A 24,625-nucleotide genomic window follows, 5' to 3' on the forward strand; every position below is an offset into this window, starting at 1 on the left:
AAGACTCTAGGACTAGGTAAATAAATATAATATTGGACCATGTATACATCCATTAGCTGGGGAAGAGAAAGATAGCAGATATAGATGTAAGGAGGTAAGATGGGGAAGAGAGAGCTGAACAAAAAGATTTTTTAAAGGTTCTAGAAATTGACAAGCTGATCTTCAAATTTATATTAAAGCTTAAGGGACTGAACCTGAAAAGCCAAAAAATATTTTAAAAAACCAACAAAGTCATAGGACTCATGCTTCCCAATCTCAATACATATTATACAGCTACAATATTCATGTGTGATACTGGTAAAATATAAATATATAAATCAATGAGATAGAATTGAGAGTCCAGAAATAAACCTATATATTTGTGGTCAATTGATATTTGACCAAGAACAATGGGGAAAGAATAATCTTTCCAACAATGGTGCTGGTACGCTGAATGTCCAGAAGCAAAAGAATGAAGTTGGATCCCTACCTCACAATATACACAAAAATTAACTCACAATGGAACAATGTCCTAAATGTAAGAGCTAAAACTATACAATTACAAGAAGAAAGCTTAGGCATAAATCTTTGTGACCTTGGATTAGGCAATGGTTTTCTATATAACACTAAAATCATAAGCAATAGAAGAAAAGTAGATAAATTGAACTTCATAAAAAACTGTTGTGCTTCAAAGGACACTATCAAAAAAGGGAAAATATAACAAATGGGCTTTTTCTTGAAAATCAGATTCTGATAAGGGGCTAGTATGTAGAATATAAAAAAATTCTACAACTCAATAATAAAAAGACAATAACCCAATTCAAAAATATGCTAAGGACCTGAACAGACATTTCTCCAAAAAAGATCCAGAGATGACCAATAAGTACATGAAAAGAAGTTCAGCATCATAAGTTATTAGGGAAATTCAACCAAACCTTCATGTGATACCACTTCACATCCACTAGAATCACTGTAATCAAAATGACAGATCACAATAAGTGATAGTGAAGATGTGGAGAAACTGGAACCTTCATACAGTGCTGGTGGGAATGTAAAATGGTCCAGTGATTTTGGAAAACAGTTGGACAATTTAGTGAAAAGGTTAAACACAGAGTTATCCTATGATTCAGCATTTGTACTGCTAGGTATATATCAAAGATAAATGAACACTTATGTCTACACAAAAAGTTGTACATAAATGTTCATAGCAGCATTATTCATAACAGACAAAAAGCAAAAATAACCCCAGTGTTGCCCATCAACTAATGAATGGGCAAATAACATGAAGTATACTCATAAAATGAAATATTATTCAACAATAAAAAATGAAGTACTGACACATGCTACAAAAATGGATGAACCTTGCAAACATTATGCTAAGCGAGAGAAACCAGTCACAAAGGATCACATGGTATATGATCCCACATATGTAAAATGTCCAGAAAAAGCAGATTTATACTGACAGAAAGTAGCAGTGAAGTCAGAATTGAGAGTAACTGTTAATTGCTACCATATTTCTTTTTAGGGTGAAAAATTTTTAATATGAAAATATTCTAAAAATGATTATGGTAATGAATACATATCTTTATGAATATACTAAAAGTCACTGAAATATACACTTTAAATGGGTGAATTATATTGTATGTGAATTACATCTTAATAAAGTTGTTAGCAAAATGCACTAATAAGAACATGCACATTTATGCATTTATGTAAAATTATATATATTTTTGTATATATTCTACATTTCCCATATATGGGAAATATAAGTATAAATAAAATAAAAGATTAAGAACAAAACTAAATTCAATTATATCTCAAGGCCACTATTTCTTCACCTATAAAGTAAATATTATATTTCCAGTTATTTCATAAGGCTGTTTCAAGCTATGTAAAGCACTTAGGCTGACATATATTAATCACTCAATAAATGCTCTTAACATTAGTGATAATAAAAAGATACTTTAAAAAGAGGTTCAAGTGTCTTTCATACTTACCTCCATTGTAAAACCTATGACTTTGAAACATTGCTCAATCACTTCATACTGAGATTTATAGAAACTATTATTCATGATGTCATGTACTGTTCTGAGGTGGTCATTTTGTAAGTACCTAAAAAAATACAAAAGGAAGGGTAAAAGTCTAAAATTAAGCAGAAAGTGAAAGTATTATTCTTGAAAGTATAACCTGGTAGATTACCTGGGAGGCTTATTTTCAGGAAGTTTGTAATGGGCTAGTTTCTTCTTTTCAGCTAAACCAGCATAAATGTAGTAAAAAATATGAAAATTTTTTTCTCCACTGGAAAAAAGATATTTTCAGTAAGGTAGTTAGTAAGAATATTTATTGTTTAAGTTATTTGACAATATAATTATTCAAACCATGACTGTGAGTGCAGAAATGGGCTTTTCTGAATACTGCATTTGGCTTTCTGTGGTCGTTATTGCTATTATCTTCAACAACTACTCTCATTAAATTCTAGACATTATCTTAATCACTTCATATGAATCATTCAACAGACATTTGTGAGTGACTTCCAGGCATTGTTCCAAGCTCTGGGGATATAGCTGGAGCAAAACCTGTCAAAAATCTCTAACTTCTTAGAGTTTACATGCCAATGGAACAGACAGAAAAAGAATAATATATACAGCCATGCCAATGGTGATAAACACTACATTATCTCATTAACCCACCATAAGTCCCTGAGGTGGGCATGTGTTTCCCATTTTATGTAGAAGGAAACTGAGGCTTAGAGCTGCCAATCTCCCCCAAAGCTGCAGAACTGATGATGAATATGGATTTGAATCATGTCTATTTGACTCCAAAGCCCATGTCTTTAACCACCTTTTAATATTGTCTTTCTGAGGCTCAGTTTTCTCACTTGTGTGAGGAATCTCTTTCTTATAAGACTCAAATCCCATGACTCTGTGGTTCTAAGTAGTATAAATAGCATTTTCCAGATGCTGCAATAATGTCATTAAGGGAATATGGATCACAACATGGTAAGTTTTCACTTCAGGATGCTCCACAACATAATTCCTTGGACCTCAGGGTCCCCTCTCCTCCTTCCCTCATGTCTTCCTTCTGCTCTGGTGGGCTCCAGGGAAAGATCACACTTTCAGGTTCTCTGCTGAAATAGCAGAGGATGAATCTCTTGCTCTATAGTTTCCCCATCTCTACTACCCTGCTTTGCTTCCATTCTTGATGACCCTCGTGGTCAGTTGGGACACCCTGGGGTTTGCATCTCTCTGTGGCATTCCCCTTCTCATCCTCCCACTAGATCCTCCTCTTGTTTTAGGGTGGTCCTCAATCTTCACTTGACTGTTCACTCCTTTATCACTAGGCTCACAGGCTGGGGTTGGGGCAGGGTAAGATTCTTCTTATAGGGATTAAATTAATTATAATGTCTCAACCAGAAGGCCTTGCTGTCTTCACTTCTTTCTATTATTACTTCTCTTTCAGTTGGTATAAAACTCTCAACCTCACCACAAAGCTGGATGTCACCATAGGGGTTGGGGCAGGAGACACTAAATTGTTATGATTACTCCCCTTCCTGCCACTCTTGGCAGTGGCCTCAACTGTGCTCTGGGTCCCCAACTCATCACACCCAAGATGGAAACTTCAGGGGCAGCTTGTATCCCCTCTCCCCTGCTCCTTTCCTTCACCCCATTCACAGCCTTTATCAGCACTCTTAGGGGGCCAATGAAATATTTTCAGAAAAGGAATTATTATTACTAAGCTGATTTTTAGTAGAACAGAGGAGCCTTTGAATTCTTTTCCATATGAAGTATATGGAACAGAAAAAAAAGCCTACTTCATGATATGCATACTTATACACAAATTATTTTACTTAAAAGGTTAAGAAAAAACTTAAAAAAGTGGCCGGGCGCAGTGGCTCAAGCCTGTAATCCCAGCACTTTGGGAGGCCGAGGCGGGTGGATCACGAGGTCAAGAGATCGAGACCATCCTGGTCAACATGGTGAAACCCCGTCTCTACTAAAAATACAAAAAATTAGCTGGGCATGGTGGCGTGTGCCTGTAATCCCAGCTACTCAGGAGGCTGAGGCAGGAGAATTGCCTGAACCCAGGAGGTGGAGGTTGCGGTGAGCCGAGATCGCGCCATTGCACTCCAGCCTGGGTAACAAGAGCGAAACTCCGTCTCAAAAAGAAAAAAAGCACTCCAGGGGTCTTCAGTCTTCTCCTCCTATATATTGTGCAGTATCATCTCAGTGGAGATGGAAATTTTACTGTTGCTCTCTAGAAATTATTCATTCTTTCAGTACATGGAAGTTTTCTTCAGAATCAACAGTAACTCAAATATATCCATATATATTTACTCTTCTAATAATGCAGTAAAAGATATTTGGAGTTATAGAACAACTGTGGCTTTATTTTATAATCTCTAGTTTTAATCCAAGGTTCTGCCAAAAGCCATTACGAGAATAATTTTTACAGAAGCTCATTGAGGGCTCTAACACATAAGTCATGTAGGTTTAAAATAACATTAAAGGTTTGTTACATGTGAGACACTAATAACTATTGAAGGTACTCTGGTCTCTCTTGAAAGTTAACAAATAGAAATACTTAATATGAAAGGGTAGAGCTTGATAAGGTTAATAATGCAGATCTCTGTTCTTCTGTGTTAGTATTTCAAAAGGAAGGAAGACATTTTCTAAAGAGAAAAGTAACAATGATATTGCTTTGCATGCATTCTGCATTGAGAGTCTGATGAGTGAAAAGAGGATCTTACATAACTAGAGAAGTTATGTTCCATTCCAAAAGAAAGGGGCTATGGGAAAACAGATTTGAGATGTGTATTAAGTTGAATTTGAGATGATAGCAGGATATGTAGGTAGTTGGAAATAAAAAAAAAAATTGTTAACTTTTTTCAGTTTTAAGAGAGGGGTAGAGGTACATCTTTGGGTGTCAAGCACATAGGGCTCTCTGTTGAGGCCACAATGTCAGAAGAATTTGTGAAGTGAGAGAGTATAGAGAGAAAAAGAGAAAAGCTGCAGGGACAAATCTTTGGTAAATACACAGTTTGAGACTGGGTGGATAAATCTAAAACAGAAGAAAAATTTAGGCAGGTAGAAGAGGAATCAGGAGAATCTAGTCATGAGGCAAAAAAAAAAAGTGAAGGTTTCAAGAAAAGGGTGGTCCAGAGGCTGGGTGCTGAAGTGAGGACTGGCACACCCTTCCTTCAGAACCCATCCTATTCTGCTGCTTGTTGCAGTCACCAGTGATACTGCAAGAAACACCAACACCACACATGAATGAAGTTAGGATAAAACTGAAAGTTTCCTTTAGTTCTTGTATCTTCTCACCACAGAATAATAAAAACTCTAAGACTGGCACAGCATATAATTTAGTTTGCTTTCTTCTAATGAAGTTACACTGATTGCTGCACTTCACTAATTGCACATTGTATCAGCTAAGTGCTAACGATTGTTAACATTTAACTAATACAGTGTGATTGTGATTGTTAACAATGTATACTAATTGTACATTGTATCAGTTAAGTGCTAACAATCACAATCACATTTGTATCAGTTAAGTGTTAACATTTGTGATTGTTAACAATGTATACTAATTGTCTATTGTATCAGTTAAGTATTAACCACAATCACATTGTATCACATTCTTAACAGTTAACTGATGCAATGTACAATTAGTAAAGTGATTCATAAACTTAGACACACAATATTAATGGATTTCTCTTCATCAGTTTACATTTACTGAGAATCATAATTTGACAAGACCTGGAGATACTATCAAAAATATACTGACCTTCAGTGGACAATCAGAAAGTTAAAGAAACAGGAAAAGAACATACCTCCAAAGCTTACCTGGGGTCCCTAATTATATCAAGCTGTGCTTAAGAACACAGAGCACTATAGTATCCTACACTTGCTAATGTTTCTGTGGGTTCCCAGATCAGGACTGCCTGGGAACAGACATACGGTCTTGCTAGTTACCAAATATCATTTCTCTGACCGTGATCTCATTCCTACTTGTGGATCTTCTAACACTTCTTCAGAGTGAGTTCCACTCAGCTGCTTGCAGGAAGGCCCTCAGGGCTGTCTCATGTGTGTGTTCACCTGCTTTGGACTCTGGGGGTTACCTGTGCAGCCAAGGCCTCTGACACCCTCAAATGATGGCAAAGTCCTCACAAGTGTGTAGCTTAACTCACCTGTGAAACTTTTCAATCATCAACAAAGTGGCCAACAAGCAGATTTTGAAAGCTAATAATGAAGCTTTGCATTCTTAAGGCACTTCAGGGTGTTCATAAAGTAATGCTTTTATTCATTTTTTTTTTAATTGTACTTTAGGTTCTGGGGTACATATGCAGATCATGCAGGATTGTTGCACAGGTACACACATGGCAAGGTGGTTTGCTGCCTCCATCCCCCCATCACCTACATCTGGCATTTATCCCCATGTTATCCCTCCCCGACCTCCATTTTTAATCACAGCTCCCTCCTTGTAAACTTGTTCCTCCTGGATATGCAGTCTCCTCAGTTCTCTTCTCTTGCCATCTACCTGCTCAATCTTAGCAGATAAACTCATTTCCTACTTTCATGAGAGACTAGAAACCAATGAGTGATCAGGAAATTTTATATTACACTGTGAGCTGTGTTATCACAGGAATCCTGCCTTACTTCACTTTATGTCTCCTATGGCTGGCACACAGTAGGCACTCAAGAAATATGTGTCAAATGGATGGATGGATGGATGGGTGAATAAATGGTGGGCTCTGGAGTCAGACAGAAAAATGAGGCTTCAAACTCCAATTCAGTCATTGCTGGCTTTTTGACATTAAACAGCTCATTAAAATACTCTTAGTTTCTCACGTTTGAAAGAGTAAATGATGCCATGTCACATGACTGCAAGAATTAAAAGAGATAATGACGTAAGGTGCTTAGCACAGTGCCTGACATAAAGTAATTGCTCCATAAATACATTTCCCTTCCTCCACAATGGATAGCACCATGTCTGCCACTTGTTTATGTCTCCTCTAGAGTCCTGTTAAGTGCTGGGGACATGAGAAAAATGCAAACAATGCTTGCTGAACTAAACTGTAGTAACATGAGGAAATTCCAATGGAAATAGCTATAATTTGTATTTATGAGACTTATCTAGCATTGCCTTAATATGTTCATTTTATCCTTGAAACTAAGTAGCCTCTTTTAAAATTTTCTTCTTTAAGATCACCTATGTTTACAAAAGGATTTAAGTCACAAGAAATAAGATAGTACCATCATCATCAGAAAGGTAATCTAAAAATAAATGTGGTCAGAGATTGGGCTGGGATGACGAGCAGAGGTAAAAAGTGAAGAAAAGAACAAAATCTCTTAAAAGAAAGGGTGTGTTTATTTAAAAAAAAATACTTGTCTTCCCTGTTCCTCAGATCATTCTCTACTCTTGTTTGTCTTGCTCTGGGACCCCAAAGGCCAATCTCTACAGCCTGCAATTCCTGGGCTCCCTTGCTCTCTGGCTTCCATATGGGTTTAGCCAATAGGAAGCACAGGCAGGAAACAGGCAGAAGGGAGGAGAGAAAGGATGGGATGTTACCCCTTGCTCTCTCCCTGACCGTCTGCATTCCTCTAGGGCCATAGATCCAGACAGGCAGTGCCTGATCCACAGCTGCAGCTGGCACCAGGCACAAGTGCTGCCCCTCCCTCTGCTTGCAGACCAGAAGATAGCCATAGCTGCTCACCCCTGTTAGTCCATGAGCATCTCACCATTCATTCTTGGTTCTTCAATGCCCATGTGACCTGTGTAAACAGTTTTCTCAGTTAAAACCCTTGAGCTTGTTCTTTCCATTCAGTACCCTGATTGATAATAGTGCAATTAAATTTATAATTTTTAAATGTACCTATTAAGAATTCTTCCATCAATCACATGTCTGATATTTTCATATTCACAGGTTACAAAAAGCTCCTCTGGAACTTAAAAATGCAATTAAATTAGGTGAAAGGAAAAATAGATATAAAAATGGAAAAAGTATTATAAATTAAAGACAGCTGTGCTCAAATTATAACTGAGTTATATTTCCACCTGATTATGAATTTGAAATTTGGAATGCTTTTCCCCAATAAGCAAAGTTGCAAAATTAAAATAGTTCCTTAGGGGGAAAAAAAGACTTAATTCATAACGTGCCTTAAATATAATCCTGACTATGCTGTTTCTTAGAATACATTCTGCAATATTTCAGTAAGCATTGAGATTATTTCTATGGTTACAAGCCCAGGGACTCACTGTGCAACTCCAGAGGGTCCTGTTCATGTGCTAATCTATATGAACCGTGTTCCTGCGCTCAACCCCATAGAACACACTGTGAATTATATCCCTTGACATTGTGCAACATGGTGGCGCCATCTAAATACCAATTAGTTACTCTTATTGAAGAACTAATTAGTAGTTCTTTCCCAAGGGCCTGAAGGAGAGGCTTATACAATTATGAGGGCAGAATAAATGGTTTTGAGAACTAGCTAATTTTCCACATCTGCTAAGATCCCAAGGTCCTTCTAGGTATGGGTGGCAATGGCATTGACATGCATGTCCACTGAGTTTTGGGCACTGGACATACATAATAAATAGTGTCTGCCATCTATTGAACATCTTCAGTATCCCAAGTACTGTGCTATATGTTATTTCTAATCAACTATTAACACAACGACTACTGCTATTAATGGCTTAAACATATGGGGTTCTTAGTATATGCCATTCATTGTGCTATATACTATACACATGTTGTCTTAATTGATAGGTATGTACTAATGCTATTTCATTTTAAAGATGAAAAACAGAGGTGCAGAGAGGTTAAGTAAACTGTTTCAAATCATACATATGATGAATTACAGAGTCAAGATCCTGTAAGAATCTTTAAGATTTAAATATCTTACCCAAGGTGGATTAAAATGGTGTGATACCACAACTGAAAACCATACATGTCTAATAATCATTCCTTCCATGTTTTGAATTGAAGACCAAAGGGTAATTTTCCATATTAAGGCTAGTGCTCAGGAGCTGACTCCAGGCAACTTATATTCATGACTTACTCATGAATTGAATGATACCAAGTTTGAAGGCACTTACATTAAATAATAATGTACTAATATACAATAAGAGCTTATTATGTTACTATGAATTTAATATGACATATTACTACAATAATGTAGAGTATATTTAGCATAAAACCAACATAAGGAAAATAAAAGACTCTAACTTGCCATACTTTTAAACAAAATAATATAAGTACAAGGGTACAAATCCAATGTGTAACTATAGTTTCCTCATTAGAATAACAAAGATGTTTGGGGAGACAGGAGAGAAATTTTGTCATTAAGCTACAAACCCACAAAAGGAATTCATTCAACTTAATATCAAAGCATTATGAAGAGTATTGATTGCTTAAATCAGCCAGCAATAAAAGGCCAATATGATAAAGCTCCTTCTTGAATCTTTTATTTGGCCCCTTGTGTAAACATAGGAAGAACAGAATTAATACAAAGGTCTATTTATATATGATGGCATTTAAAAGAGAAAAAGACTCAGTTATTTCTAATTAAATTTGACATTAATTTTGTATAGATAAATATTCTCTGCTGCATCAGAACACTCTCTAATTTACATTGTTAGTACCTCTATGATGGGCTTAGGTTTCCTATCTGGCAGCATAAATTTTAGTTTATTTATTAATTCCTCTATTAGATGTAACATATATTTGAGAGTAAGACAGTGCTAAGGGATCTCTTCATTCTCAATACTAAGAGATTTGAGATCAACTTACATAGCTTGGTGGATAACTCGGGATTTTTCCAGGAGATATTCGGAAATCTGTGCTCCCACAACAGCTCCAGAAGAGGTGAATTTCATTTCTAAGTATTTCCCAAATCGGCTAGAATTGTCATTTATAATAGTGCTGGCATTGCCAAAGGCTTCTACCAAATTGTTTACTTGTAAAATCTTCTCTTGCAAGGTTCTGTTATTAGCCTAAAAAGAAAATATTAAGATTTTTTTAAACATAAAAAATTAATTTGGTATATAATAAAATGTCTCTTCTTTGGTACGCACTTTATGTAGACATAAACATATGAAAGTATGTTCTTGATACATTGCCGGATATTACATCCTGGTCTATTTTCCCCCTCCCATATGTGTATTCATTCACTTGTTTTCCTACAAAGGGACAAAGAGATATTCTATACTTTTCAAATGCAGTTCTGCTCAGTGCCTAATTTTTGAACACAATTTATAAGCAGCCTATGCACACTGAAGTACACCTGTCATTCTGTTATTCCTCCTCTACCTGCCTGGGCCCCCATCCAAATAGTCCCCAAAGCCAGAACCACTTTACTTGCTTCCACAGAAGCTGCTAACCCTGAAACTAAGAGAGAAAAGATAACTCATTAATTCAGAAGCAGAGAGAAGGGAATAATTGTGAAAATTGAGAACAGCTCAGAAGTATGAAAGAGAGGAGTGGAAATCAGGGCAAAATTAGCAGGCTTACATGGCTTTCCCTCTATTTATTCCTTCCTCATCTCTTATGCACCTCTCCTCAAACAAGTATTATGTTTAATTTTTCTTCTTTACCACTTTAGTTGAAATTCTACTGAGCAGAAATTTATTCGAGTTAGTAGCCAATCACTTTTACAAAGGCATTCCCCCCTCTGCCCCCAGAGGTTTAGGGAGATATTAATTATTCACTACTTGGAAGAAGTTAGCTTAAGTAGATTATTTTCAGTGTAATACCTTAACACTTTACCAAGATCAGCTATGTTAGAGTTATTGCAAATTTTATATGTTGAGGGAGAGCAGAGGTAGCTATTTCTGGAACACAGGCTACATTAGAATTTGAGTGGGTTGGAGGGGGCATTGACAATGAAGTTTTGAGGCTGTGTAAGAACTTTGAGTGTCTTATAAAAAAGAGGCAATAAGGGGTGAGAGAAGAGCACAGTAATTTGGGGGATAAACTTGGCTCTTTTAAAATGCTTTTGGCTGGCCTTGACCCCATGAAAAAGGTGAAATAACATCTTCACTGGCACATATTAAATAGCAGTGACCTGCTAAGTAACATTTGGAAGACTGCATATTTCAAAGTTAAGTTCTATCTACCGAATACCTAGTTTTTGCGTCTGGTAAATCCTTATCAAAGACATAAGTAAAAACAAGATAAGATGTGATAAGGGTAAGAATCTGAAAATATATATATATATACCTATCCCCAATTAACATTAATCTAAAACAAGACAAAGAGATTAGAGTAAGAAGTTTGCTGACAGCTACAGAACCACATTCACACACAATTAATTTATCATTGATGAGAAACTCTATCAGCCACAGATCAGGACAGAATAGCAAAGACCCGTGAATAAATTAGTTCGGGTGTTCAGCTCCTCTACACCAGGATAATATGCTGTACCTCTCTGCCCCCGCACCCCACATTAAATCTTGTCTCACTGTTGCTAAAACCTTTTAGAATGATACTTCTAAAGAGCGGGTAGTGATGGGCAATGGGGAGGAAAAGACTGAGATGAGACACCTGCAGTAGCACCGCCTTTTCCGTCTCTCCTTGCTCTTCCACTCCTGAGAGAGTCACAAGTCTGGTAAGTAGAGGTTATATTAAGCCACTGAGCCAAGACATCTGATAGAAAATATTAAAACCAGTCAATTAGTTTTTAACAGGAACATGGAATTTTTCCTATTTTGAAAATGAATTTTGAAATCTGAAATTCATTTGAATTTTGAAAATGAATTAGGAGTGGCATCAAGATGGTTGGCAAGACGCTCTCCCTCTGTTATGGTTTCACTCTGTGTCCCCACCCAAATCTCATGTTAAATTGCAATCCCCACATGTCAGGGGAGGGGGCCTGGTGGGAGGTGATTAGATCATGGGGGCAGACTTTCCCCTCACTGTTCTTGTGATAGTGACTGAGTTCTCATGAGATCTGATGGTTTAAAAGTGGCATTTCCCTCTTTGCTCTCCCTTTCTCTTTCTCCTGCTTTGCCGTGCTTGCTTCCCCTTCACCTTCTGCTAATGATTGTAAGTTTTTTGAGGCCTCTCAGCCACGTGTAACCGTAAGTCAATTAAACGTCTTTTCTTTATAAATTACCCAGTCTCAGGTAATTCTTTATAGCAGTGTGAGAATGGGCTAATACACCCTCCAGCCCCCCTCCCCCCAAATGAGTAAACAAGTACATTTAAACCAAAATAACTAAAGGAGCACATTGGAGAACAGCAAAAAAGCAGCCAGCAGAAATTCTGTAGAGCACAGAAACCCAGAATGTACACATAAAGAAGGAAAGGTACACATAACGGTGGAAAGGTTACCTTAACCACCTCATGCCGTGAGTAGGGATTAGCTCCCAACCAGGAGAGACATGTCCCTTCAAGGAAAAGGTAACCTAGATACCCTAGCAACCTCTCTCAGTACTGTGGACACTTGGAGTCATTGCTACTGGAGACTCCTGCGGTCCTCACAGGCTCTGAGCCTGGGTGAGGGAGCTCCCTTACACCAGAGCTGAGGCAGTACCCTGCCCTCAGAGGGCCTCAGGCCTCCTGAACATTGAAGTAGTTGCTGCCACCACACATCACAGGTGAACTGGCACCTTGCAGCCTGGGGCTCTAAGCCTCTGGCACACCTAAGAAGATGCACCTTCTAGCACCACAGATGATCAAATATGTGGAAATTAAACAATGTACTGCTGAACAACCAATGAGTCTAAGAAGAAAGTAAAAGGGAAATTTAAAAATACCTTGAGACAAACAACAAGGAAAATACAACATACCAAGCATATGGAATGTAGCAAAAGCAATTCTAAGAGAGAAGTTTTTAGCAATAAATTCCTACATTAAAAAGGAAGAAAGTTCTGAAATAGTCTAAAATTATTCCTCAAGGAACTAAAAAATGAAGAACAAACTAAACCCAAAATTAGCAGAAGAAAGGAAAAAATCAAAATCTGAGCAAAAATAAATCAGAGAAAGGAAAAACTGTAGGAAGAATCAATAAAATGATGAGTTTTGTTTTGAAAAAAATAAGCAAGATTGACAAACCCTTAGGTAGTCTAAGAAAATAAGAGAGAAAATAAAGATAAGCAAAATAAAAAATGAAAGTAGAAAAATCACAACAGACATGTCAGAAATAAAAAGGATCATAGAGACTATTATGAACAATTACCCACAAACAATTTGGGTAGCCTGGAGGAAATAGATAAATTCTTAGAAAAATACAGCCTACCAAAATTGAGTCAGGAAGAATTAGAAAGCCTGAACAGACTAAAAACAAATAAAGAGATTGAAGAAGTAATCAAAACCTCCCAATAAAGAAAAGCTCAGGACAAACTGGCTTCACAGCTGAATTCCACCAAACATTTGAAGAAAATCAACACCATTACTTCTTACACTCTTCTGTAAAAAATAGAGCTAGGCCAGGCACAGTTGTTCATGTCTGTAATTCCAGCATTTTGGGAGGCCAGGGTAGGAAGACAGCTTGAAGACAGGAGTTTGAGACTAGACTGGGCAACAAACTGAGCCCTCAATTGTGCAAAGGATTCTAAAATTAGCCAGGTGCAGTGGCACATGTCTGTAGTCCCAGCTACTTGGAAGGCTGAAGCAGGAGAGTCACTCGAGCCCAGGAGTTCAGATGCTGCAGTGAGCTATGATTATGCCACTGTACTGCAGCCTGAGTGACAGAGTGAGACTCTGTCTCTAAGAAAAATAAATAAATAAATAATAATAAAAATAGAGCTAGAGGGAATACTTTTTTTTTTTTTTTTGAGACAGAGTCTTGCTCTTGTTGCCTGGGCTGGAGTGCAACAGCAATCTCTGCTCACTGCAACCTCTGCCTCCCGGGTTCAAGTGATTATCCTACCTCAGCCTCCCAAGTAGCTGGGATTACAAGGTGCATGCCATCACCACCGGCTAATTTTTTGTATTTTTAGTAGAGACGGGTTTCACTGTGTTGGCCAGGATGGTCTCAATCTTCTGACCTCATGATCTTCCTGCCTCAGCCTCCCAAAGTGCTGGGATTACAGGCTTGAGTCACTGCGCCCAGCTGGCAACACTTTCAAATACATTTCATGAGGCCAGCATTATGTTACTACCTGAGCCAGATAAAGATATCACAGGAAAAGAAAACTACAAACCAATTTCTCTGATGAACACTGATGCAAAAATCCTGAATAAAATATTAGCAAAACAAATCCAAGAACACATTAAAAAGATTATACGTCATGTCCAAGCAAAATGTATCCCTGGCATGCAAGTCTACTTTAACACATGCAAATCAAACAATGTGATAAAACATAGCAACAGAATCAAAGACAAAAACCACATAATCATCTCATTTGATGCAGAAAAAGTATCCGACAAAGTCCAATATCCTTTCTTTTTTTTAATTTTAAAAAAATTTTTTAAAAAGCCTGTGAGGACTGCAGGAGTTTCCAGTAGCAACGACCGCAAGTTCTCTATTCAATTTTTCATATGAAATTACAAAAAGAAAAGCATTTACTAACGTATAACTCACAAGAGGCTTTCTATAGCTATTTATCTTTCTATAGACAGAATGTCCCAGATTCTTACAAACTATCTAGAAATTGCTGGTCTTGCTGTGATTTCCATTAAGTAGCAGTATTCTGCAGGAAGAAAAGGACATTTTGGAAGGAATGAAGTATTCTTTGGCATAACCATTTTCATTCCCAAAGAATACAGGAGCTACATACAGTTATATACATTTTTCTAAGGCAAAAGAAAAGCAATATTAAGCAAAGTGGTAATAGGTTTCTTTACCTTGAAAAGACATAATTTTTAGCATTTTTCAACCACAGAATATTCTACATTATATATATGAGTTATCAAAGATCATTTAATATGCCACAACATCTTTTCTTGATGTTGACGCTCAACAGTTTAGGTATAGAATGAAAGTTCCTCAACATAATACAGGCAATTTATGAAAAACCCACAGCTAACATTATAATCAATCAGAAGAAAGTAAAAGCTTTTCCAGTAGGATCTGTTACAATGCAAAAATGCTCACTCTTACCATTTCTATTCAGTATAGTACTGGAAGTACTAGTAAGAACAATCAGACAAGAAAAATAAATAAAAGGCACCCAAATTAGAAACAAAGAAGTAAAATTATATCTACCATAGTGCCAGTTACCTGCAGTCTACCATGGTCTAAAACTATGAAATGAAAAATTCCAGAAATAAATAAGTTCTAAGTTTTAAACTGCATGCCACTATGAGTAGTGTGATGAAATCTGTGCCATATCACTCTGCCCGACCCGGAATGTGAATCCTTCCTTTGCCCACTGTATCTACATTTTATATGCTACCCACCTGTTAGCCAACTAAGTAGTCTTCTCAGTTAGCAGATCAGCTATCATAGTATCACAGTTCTTGTGGTTAAATAACCTTTATTTTACTTAATGGCCCCAAAGCACAAGAGTAGTGATGCTGACAATTCAAATATGCCAAAGAGAAACCATATTTGCCTCCTTGAAGTGAAAAAGTAAAAGTTCTTACTTAATAAGGGAAGGAAAAAAAATGTATGCTGAGGTCTACTATCTGTGAAATTGTGAAGTAGGAAAAAGAAACTTGTGCTAGTTTTGCTGTCACATTTCATATTACAAAAGTCATAGTCACAGTACATGATCAGTACTTAGTTAAGATAAAAAGGCATTAAATTTGTGAGTGGAAGACATGAACCGAAAATGTTTTCTGATCGGTGTCAGTGGTTGCACCAGAAAGCACTGAGCATATACAGAAGTCAGCAAGGGATGCCCTGAAACAAGTGACACTAAACCATTTACTGCAAGTAGGGGACTGTGATACAGAATCAGGAATAGAGAAAGTTAATAGCAGCGTAACACTGAATCACAATGTGTATGTTATTCACCTCACTTCATCTCATAACATAGGCATTGTGTCATCCCACATCCCCACATCATCACAAGAAGGGTGAGTACAGTACAATAAGTCATTTTGACAGAGAGAAAGAGAGAGACCATATTCATATAACCTTTCTTACAGTATAGTGATATATTTTATTATTAGTTATTGTTGTTAATCTCTTATCGTACCTAATTTATAATTTAAACTTTATAATAGGGATGTATGTTTAGAAAAAAACAGTATATATAGGGTTTGATATTATCTACAGTTTCCGGCAACCACAAGGGTATCTTGGATCATATTCCCTGTAGGGATAAGTGGAGACTACTGCATTCACAGATAATATGATCCTACCTGTAAAAAGCCCCAAATATCCCACAAAATAACTGTTAAAAATAATAATTCAATAAATTTTAGGATACAAAATCAACCTGCATGACTCAGCAGAAGCAGTCATAATATTCCTAGTTACACAACTCCAGTGACCTGGTAGTCTCACCCCCATCCCCCACAGCAGCCATAGCAAGATGCACCCAAGGAGAGTCTGAACTCAGACACACCTGTCCCTGCCCCCACCTGATGGTCCTTCCCTACCCACCCTGGTAGAGAAGAAAAAGGACATATAATCTTGGGAGTTCTAGGGCCTTGCTCACTGCCAGTTCCTTCCCATACTACCACAGCTGATACTCTCTGGAAAATTCCACTTCCTGGCAGGAGACCAACCAACACAAAAATAGGCAATTAAACCACCAAAGCTAAGAACCTTAATGGAGTCCATTGCACTCCCTCCACCGCCTCCACCGGAACATATGCTGGTATCCATGGCTGAGAGACTCATAGATGGTTTACATCACATGACTCTGTGTGGACAACCCCTAGTAGCAGTCCAGAGCTGGGTAGACTCACTGGGTGGCTAGACCCAGAAGAAAGACAACAATCACTGCAGTTTGACTCACAGGAAGTCACATCCATAGGAAAAGGAGGAGAGTACTACATCAAGAGAACACCTTGTGGGACAAAAGAATCTGAATAACAGCCTTCAGCCCTAGACTGTCCCTCTGACAGAGCCTACCCAAGTGACAAGGAACCAGAAAACCAGCCCTGGTAATATGACAAAACAAGGCTCTTCAACACCCCCCAAAAAATCATATTAGTTCACCAGCAATGGATCTGAACCAAAAAGAAATCCCAGATTTACCTGAAGAAGAATTCAGGTGGTTAGTTATTAAGCTAATCAGGGAGGGACCAGAGAAAAGTGAAGCTCAATGCAAGGAAATCCAAAAAATTATATAAGAAATGAAGGCGGAAATATTCAAGGAAATAGATAGCTTAAAGGAAAACAACAAAAAAATTCTGGAAACTTTGGATGCACTTTTAGAAATGCAAAATGCTGTGGGAAGTCTCGGCAATAGAATTGAACAAGTAGAAGAAAGAAATTCAGAGCTCAAAGACAAGGTCTTTGCATTAACCCAATTCAACAGAGAAAAAAAGAATAAGAAAATATGAATAAAGCCTCCTAGAAGTCTGGGATTATGTTAAACAACCAAACCTACGAATCATCAATGTTCCTGAGGAAGAAGAGAATTCTAAAGGCGTGGAAAATATATTTGGTGGTTGGTGGGGTGGAGGGTGATAATCAAGAAAACTTCCCTGGCCTTGCTAGAGACCTAGACATCCAAATACAAGAAGCACAAAGAACACCTGGGAAATTAATCACAAAAAGGTCTTTGTCTAGGCACAATGACATCAGGTTATTCAAAGTTTAGATGAAGGAAAGAAACTTAAGAGCTGTGAGACAGAAGTACCAAGTAACCTATAAACGAAAACCTATCAGATTAATGGCAGAGTTCTCAGCAGAAACCTTACAAGCTAGAAGGGGCTCTATCTTCAGCCTCCTCAAACAAAACAATTATCAGCCAAGAATTTTGTATCCAGCAAAACTAAGCATCATATATGAAGGAAAGATAAAGTCTTTTTCAGACAAACAAATGCTGAGAGAATTTGCCATTACCACGCCACACTATAAAAACTGCTAAAAGGAGATCTAAATCTTGAAATGAATCCTGGAAACACATCTTTAAAGCATAAATCAGATAGGACCTATAAAACAAAAATACAAATTAAAAGCAAAAACAAAAAACAAAAAAACTAAAGTAATCAGGCAACAAATAACATGATGAATGGAATGGTACCTCATATCTCAATACTAATATTGAATGTAAATGGCCTGAATGCTCCACCTAAAAGATATATTAACTGCAGAATGGATAAGAATTCAACAACCAACTACAGGCTGCCTTCAGGAGACTCACCTAACACATAAGGACTCACATAAACTTAAAGTAAAGGGGTGGAAAAAGGCATTTCATGCAAATGGACACCAAAAGCGATCAGGGGTAGCTATTATTATATCAGACAAAACAAACTTTAAAGAAAGAGCAGTTAAAAGAGACAAAGACGGACATTATATAATGGTAAAAGGCTTTGTCCACCAGGAAAATATCACAATCCTAATCATATATGGACCTAACCCTGGAGCTCCCAAATTTATAAAACAATTGCTAATAGACCTAAGAAATGAGATAGACAGCAACACAATTATAGTGGGGGACTTTAATACTCCACTGACAGCACTAGACAGGTCATCAAGGCAGAAAGTCAACAAAGAAACAATGGATTTAAACCTTGGAACAAATAGACTTAACAGATATATACAGAGCATTTCAGCCAACAACTGCAGAATACACACTCTGTTCAACAGCACATAGAAATTTCTTTAAGATAGAATATATGATAGGCTATAAACCTAGCCTCAATAAAATTTAAGAAAATTGAAATTGTATCAAGCACTCTCTCAGACCATAGTGGAATAAAACTGGAAATCAACTCCAAAAGGAACCTTCAAAGTCATGAAAATACATGGAAATCAAATAACCTGGTCCTGAATGAGCATTGGGTCAAAAACAAAATCAAGATGGAAATTGAAAAATTCTTCAAACTGAAATGACAATAATGATATAACCTATCAAAACCTCTGGAATACAGCAAAAGCAGTGCTAAAAGTAAAGTTCATAGCCCTAAATGCCTACATAAAAACAACAACAACAACAACAAATACTGAAAGAGCACAAACTGATATTCTAAGGTCACCTCAAGGAACTAGAGAAACAAACAAACAAACAAAACCAAACCCAAACCTAGCAGAAGAAAGAAAATAACCAAGATCAGAGCAGAACTAAATGAAATTGAAACAAACAAACAAAAACCCCACAAAAGATAAACAAAAAGCTGATTCTTTGAAAAGATAAATAAAATTGATACACCATTAGCAAGATTAGCCAAGAAAAGAGAGAAAATCCAAATAACCTCATGAAGAAATGAAACAGGATATATTACAATTGACACCACTGAAATACAAAAGATCATTCAAGGCTACTATGAACAACTTTACGTACATAAACTAAAAAACCTAGAAGAGATGAACAACTCCTGAAAATATACAACCCTCCTAAGCAAAAAGAACAAATCTGGAGGCATCACACTACCTGATTTCAAGCTACGGTATAAGACCATAGTCACCAAAACAGCATGGTTCTGGTATAAAAATAGGTACATAGACCAATGGAACAAAATAGAGAACCTGGAAATAAACCCATCTACTCACAGCCAACTGATCTTCGACAAAGCAAATAAAAACATAAAGTGGGGTTATGCACCATTTTCAACAAATGGTGCTGAGATAATTGGCTAGCCACATGTAGGAGAATGAACCTGGATCCTCATCTCTCACCCTATACAAAAATCAACTCAAGATGGATTAAGGACTTAAACCTAAGACCTGAAAGTATAAAAATTCTAGAAGGTAACATTGTCCCTTCTGGACATTGGCTTAGGCAAGGATTTTATGACCAAGAACCCAAAAGCAAATGCAAAAAAAACAAAGATAAATAACTTGGACCTGATGTTCAAACATTATGTTGGTTTTTTTTTTTTGAGACGGAGCTTCGCTCTTGTTACCCAGGCTGGAGTGCAATGGCACGATCTCGGCTCACCGCAACCTCCGCCTCCTGGGTTCAGGCAATTCTCCTGCCTCAGCCTCCTGAGTAGCTGGGATTACAGGCACGCGCCACCATGCCCAGCTAATTTTTTGTATTTTTAGTAGAGACGGGGTTTCACCATGTTGACCAGGATGGTCTCGATCTCTTGACCTCGTGATCCACCCGCCTCGGCCTCCCAAAGTGCTGGGATTACAGGCTTGAGCCACTGCGCCCGGCCAACATTATGTTGGTTTTTAAACTGCCATTTCATTTATTAATGAGTTTTATAAGTTTTTTTCACATATTCTAGATTCAAGTTTTTATTAGTTGTGTGCCATACAAATATTTTCTCTGAGTCTGTGGATTGTGTTTTCATTTTTGTAACAGTGTCATCATAGAATAGACATTCTTAATTTTGACAAATCCAATTTTTCCATTTATAAATTATGCATTTTGTGTTGAATCTAAGAATTCTTCACCTAACTCAAGATCACAAAGGACTTTTCCTATGTTTTCTTGTGGAAATTTTATGGCTTTTGGTTTTATGTTTAGATCTATGATCCATTTTGAGTTCAACATTTGTATAACATGTGAGTGCAGATTGATGTTCATTTTTTTGCATGGGCATACCCAATTATTTCAACACCTTTTGTTGAAAAGACCACCTTTCTTAATTAACTAATTTTACACCTTTGTCAAAAATCAATAAACCATACACAAGTACCCTCTCTATTCCGTTCAATCAGTGTATATGTCATCCTTTCTTTAATAACACACTGTCTTGACTATTGCAGCTTTATAGTAAGTCTGGAAATCAAGTAGTATGAAACCTACAACTTAGTTCATCCTCAAGATTGTTTGGCTATTCTAGTTCCTTTGCCTTTCAATATGTATTTTTGAGTCACCTTGTCAATTCCCACCAAAAAAAAAAAAAAAAAATCCTGCTGGGATTTTTATTGTAATTGCATTATATAAATAGATCAATTCATGGAGGACTGACATCTTAATAATATTGAATCATTTAATCCATGATCATGATATATCTCTTCATTTATTTAGGCCTTTTATTTTTTTTAACTGTTTTAGTTTTCAGCATATAAATCTTGCACATATATTATAATATTTAGATCTACATAGTTCATGTTTTTTTGATGTTATTGTTAATGGCACTTTTAAGGTTCAGTTTGTAATTGACCATTGCTAGTATACACATGTAGTACGTAAATACAATTGATTATTGTATGCTGACTCTCTTTTAACCTGCTAGCAACAAAAGGAGAAAAAGTAAAGGAATGATTCGATAAATGCATTGGGACTAAAAAGAATGAAAATCACATTTATAAGCCTTGCTTAATAAGTGTGATAAAAGTTACAAAATCCTCAAAACAGAGTACGTGCTTTTCATATTGCTCATTATTTTGAACTCTCAAAGGATAACAACTGTATTTTAAAATTTCTGTACATTATTAAATGTGAGATTTAGAGATATTATCTAATCAATTATATCAAGTTCTGAAATTCAACAAATATTTCTGATAGGACAGAGAAAAAAATAAATTATACCTTTCCAAGCACTGTCAGCTGCTGAACTAAAAGATGAGCACTTTCAGTCTTTCCAGCACCACTTTCTCCAGAAATAACAATGCACTACACACAGAAAGGAAAACTGTGAGAAGACCTTATCCTAAAAATTCAGCTGACATTTAAGAAACTAAGAGGTAAATTTCTAAGAACGTGAGACTCTTCTTACCTGATCTGAATTATATGTTATCATAGATTGATATCCTAAGTCAGCCATTGCAAAAATGTGAGGAGGACTGGCAGTTCTCTTTGATCCAATATATAGTTTGGAATGCTAAAGGTTAAAAAGAATACATTTCGTAGGGCTTTTTCTTTTGCTTTTATTTAAGCCCTGAATTATTTACAAGTATAGCTTCAATTTTTAAAGGAAAGTATAAATAAAAACACCATTTTGTGCCACCAAAACATTATTACATACATGTTACATACATATCACACATATATATCTACATGCATAATCATGTAAAATAAAAGCCTGACACAAAACAGCCCAGAAATATGATATGACATAAAGTAATTTAGAAGAATATACATACCACTTCCAAAGCAGAATGTATGGCTTCAAAATTCCATTATTTATTTAAATAAAAGCATACATTATAAATAAAACAATCAGGTTTCAGTTTGTTAACTGCTCCTTGGATACAATAATATCTCACATATGATCACTACTTTTTTCCTTTCATAGCATTTAACATAAATTCTCTCATTTGATTTGTCCAAGATCACACAGTGAGTTGATAGCAGAATTGTACTAAAGTCCTTATCTTCTGAAACATAGGTCAAGGCTCATAAATTTGCTGTTATTTCTGTAAATTTTAGGATGGTAAAACATGACAGAGATATATACTTTTTACACACAAAAATAACTATTAGAAACAGTATTAAATAATTTTTTGGAGTATACAAATAGCCAGAAGAGAATGAGTCCAATTAAAAATGAAAAACAATCTTGTTTAATTCCAGAATAGTATTTTATACTTAAGCCATTAGGGGCTGAATAATTGATACTTATATATTCATATTCATAAAACGTGTGATATTAATGAAGCCAATAATAAACAGATCAAAAGAAATTTTAAACTCATAGTGACAATTTTTATAGTCATTAAGTATGCATTATCTACATAAACAACAGAATTATACTTTTGATTCTCCCATACTTTGTTCAGAGGCAGATATTAAGTACTACCTTTTTTTTTTTTTTTTGAGACCAAGTTTCGCTCTTGTTACCCAGGCTGGAGTGCAATGGCACCATCTCGGCTCACCGCAACCTCCGCCTCCTGGGTTCAAGGTACATACCTTTTTAAGAAGACTTAAGTATATGCTTTTAAAGGCATCTGTTTAGTGATACAATATTTAATGTAAAGCAGTAACCAGTAACTGAATGAAATTAACATTCTGGCACACACATTTGGAGAAAGGAAGACCACAAACTGCATCCAGATTGACTCCATCTTCTATTTTTCCTTGTTCTATATTTTAACAATAATTATATAACTGTGTATTCAAAATATTGGATACGATTTTTTCTGGCATTTACTTAATTTAAGTATCTGAATGTATAATTATGCATATGAAGTAATAGACTGCACCCCGTATGACATACCTTTGTGGAGTAAAGACCCAGACTCTGAAAAGGGTTAAGAGCAATGAGTATGTCTCCCACGTAGATATAAATCTGATCTCTGGAATAACACTTCTCAAGTTGCTCTGAGACTGCATTCTGCAACAAAATGAAACAATTTCTCCTTCTTAAAAATCATTTTTGGTCAACTACAATTTAAAGTAAACAATAATAAATAAAACATCTGGAATCTGGACCAAGGATTGGAAAAAATGATAGTAAAAAGTATATAACATCAGGTCTGCAACTACTCATTCACTTGACAGATATTTTCTTTGGTTTTGAGAGCCACATAGTATGTCATTGTTACCTACATTTTCCAAAGGACATATTATATGTCACAGCAAGTTTATATATATAATGCCTTCAAGAAAATAAGTAATAGCAGTAAGCAAAGTAAAGATTAAAAATGAAGTAAAAAGAAAAGGGAAGGGAAGATAAAGTGAACATGATTTAATTCCAAGTCAAGGTGATCCAGTGGCTTTATGGAATGCCCTGGTCCTTTTTTTTTTAGACTTTTGGCTTTATGAAGTACTGTGAAAAAATTTTAAAACATAATTTTCATAGTCTATACGTCATTTGAGTAAATGAATTGATTTTGATAATGTCAGAAACCACCATTTATAGTACATGACACAAGAAAGGAGCAAAAAAATCTTAGTTCCAGAAAGAAACTAAAAATAAAATATAGACAACAGAAACAAATCCAATATTTAATATATTAATACATTGGCCAACATCATGATTAGTGAAAACCTCCTTTGCAATCCACAAGCCTAGGAATTCACATCATTGGAAAATTTTATATGTAAGAATTCAGAAAGTTGTCTGCAATCTCTGACTTACCAACACGATTTGATTTCAAGATGTTTGATGTTCTTGATATTATTTTGAGGAAGTACTTGAGTTGTTTATGCAACCTTAAATTTACCAAATGACTACCTCTATTCAGAACTTACCTCTTGATTGGTACATTTTTGCGTCAAATGCTCAGGCATGTATCAACAGTGTAAAAAAATAAAAAGCTGTTCATCGGGCAGGACAGAAGTCCCGACCTTCTGCTAAAAAGAGGGCATTTATTTCTCTAATGATCTGACTATGTAGAATAAAGAGGGATAAAGGGAAAGGAGGCTGAGACTAGAATTAATGTTTGAAATACTTCTGAGATAATTAAAATAAGAAGCTCCAAGAAGAATTCAATAACCTGAAAGATAAGCTGTGTGAAACAAGGGTATTGTGATCCAGTGAGGGAGAACACTGACCATGGTAACAGACAGGCTCTTGAGGTATTCCAGAGTTTCTGGGTACAGCCACTGAGAGCTGGAACAGGAGAGAAAAAAGGGGGAGGCCACCACATGCTGGTTACAGCAGGCTGACTGCTCTTTGAATACAGTAAATAATATCTTTGAGACTCCCAGAAATAATGAAGAAAAGAAAGATCTGTGGCCTAACAACTTATGTCACTGTCAGTTGAGCATCAGATAAAAATGAACACTAGGCTGG

At 36.3% G+C, this 24,625-nt stretch overlaps 1 protein-coding gene across 12 annotated transcripts in view; it reads right to left on the minus strand.

Annotated features, from left to right (window-relative positions):
• Positions 1-24,625, minus strand: part of MYO3A (myosin IIIA) — a 234,307-nt gene that overhangs the window by 103,505 nt on the left and 106,177 nt on the right. For 11 of the 12 annotated variants that reach the window (XR_002477556.2, XR_002477552.2, XM_012450143.3 and 8 more), the window contains 6 exons: positions 23,105-23,221; positions 21,665-21,769; positions 21,478-21,561; positions 9,770-9,972; positions 2,179-2,277; positions 1,977-2,091 (listed from right to left, as the gene is read on the minus strand). Coding sequence is in view for 10 of the 12 variants with exons in the window: in XM_012450143.3 (XP_012305566.3) it covers positions 1,977-2,091; positions 2,179-2,277; positions 9,770-9,972; positions 21,478-21,561; positions 21,665-21,769; positions 23,105-23,221 (723 nt within the window). In the remaining 2 variants the exon portion in view is untranslated. Of the gene's footprint in view, positions 1-1,976; positions 2,092-2,178; positions 2,278-9,769; positions 9,973-21,477; positions 21,562-21,664; positions 21,770-21,992; positions 22,305-23,104; positions 23,222-24,625 lie in introns of those variants that run through there. The other variant, XM_064368587.1, reaches the window with a different exon arrangement.

Source organism: Aotus nancymaae, unplaced genomic scaffold (assembly GCF_030222135.1).
Source record: "Aotus nancymaae isolate 86718 unplaced genomic scaffold, 86718_ANA_hifiasm-v0.15.2.pri h1tg000077l, whole genome shotgun sequence".
NCBI lineage: Eukaryota > Metazoa > Chordata > Mammalia > Primates > Aotidae > Aotus > Aotus nancymaae.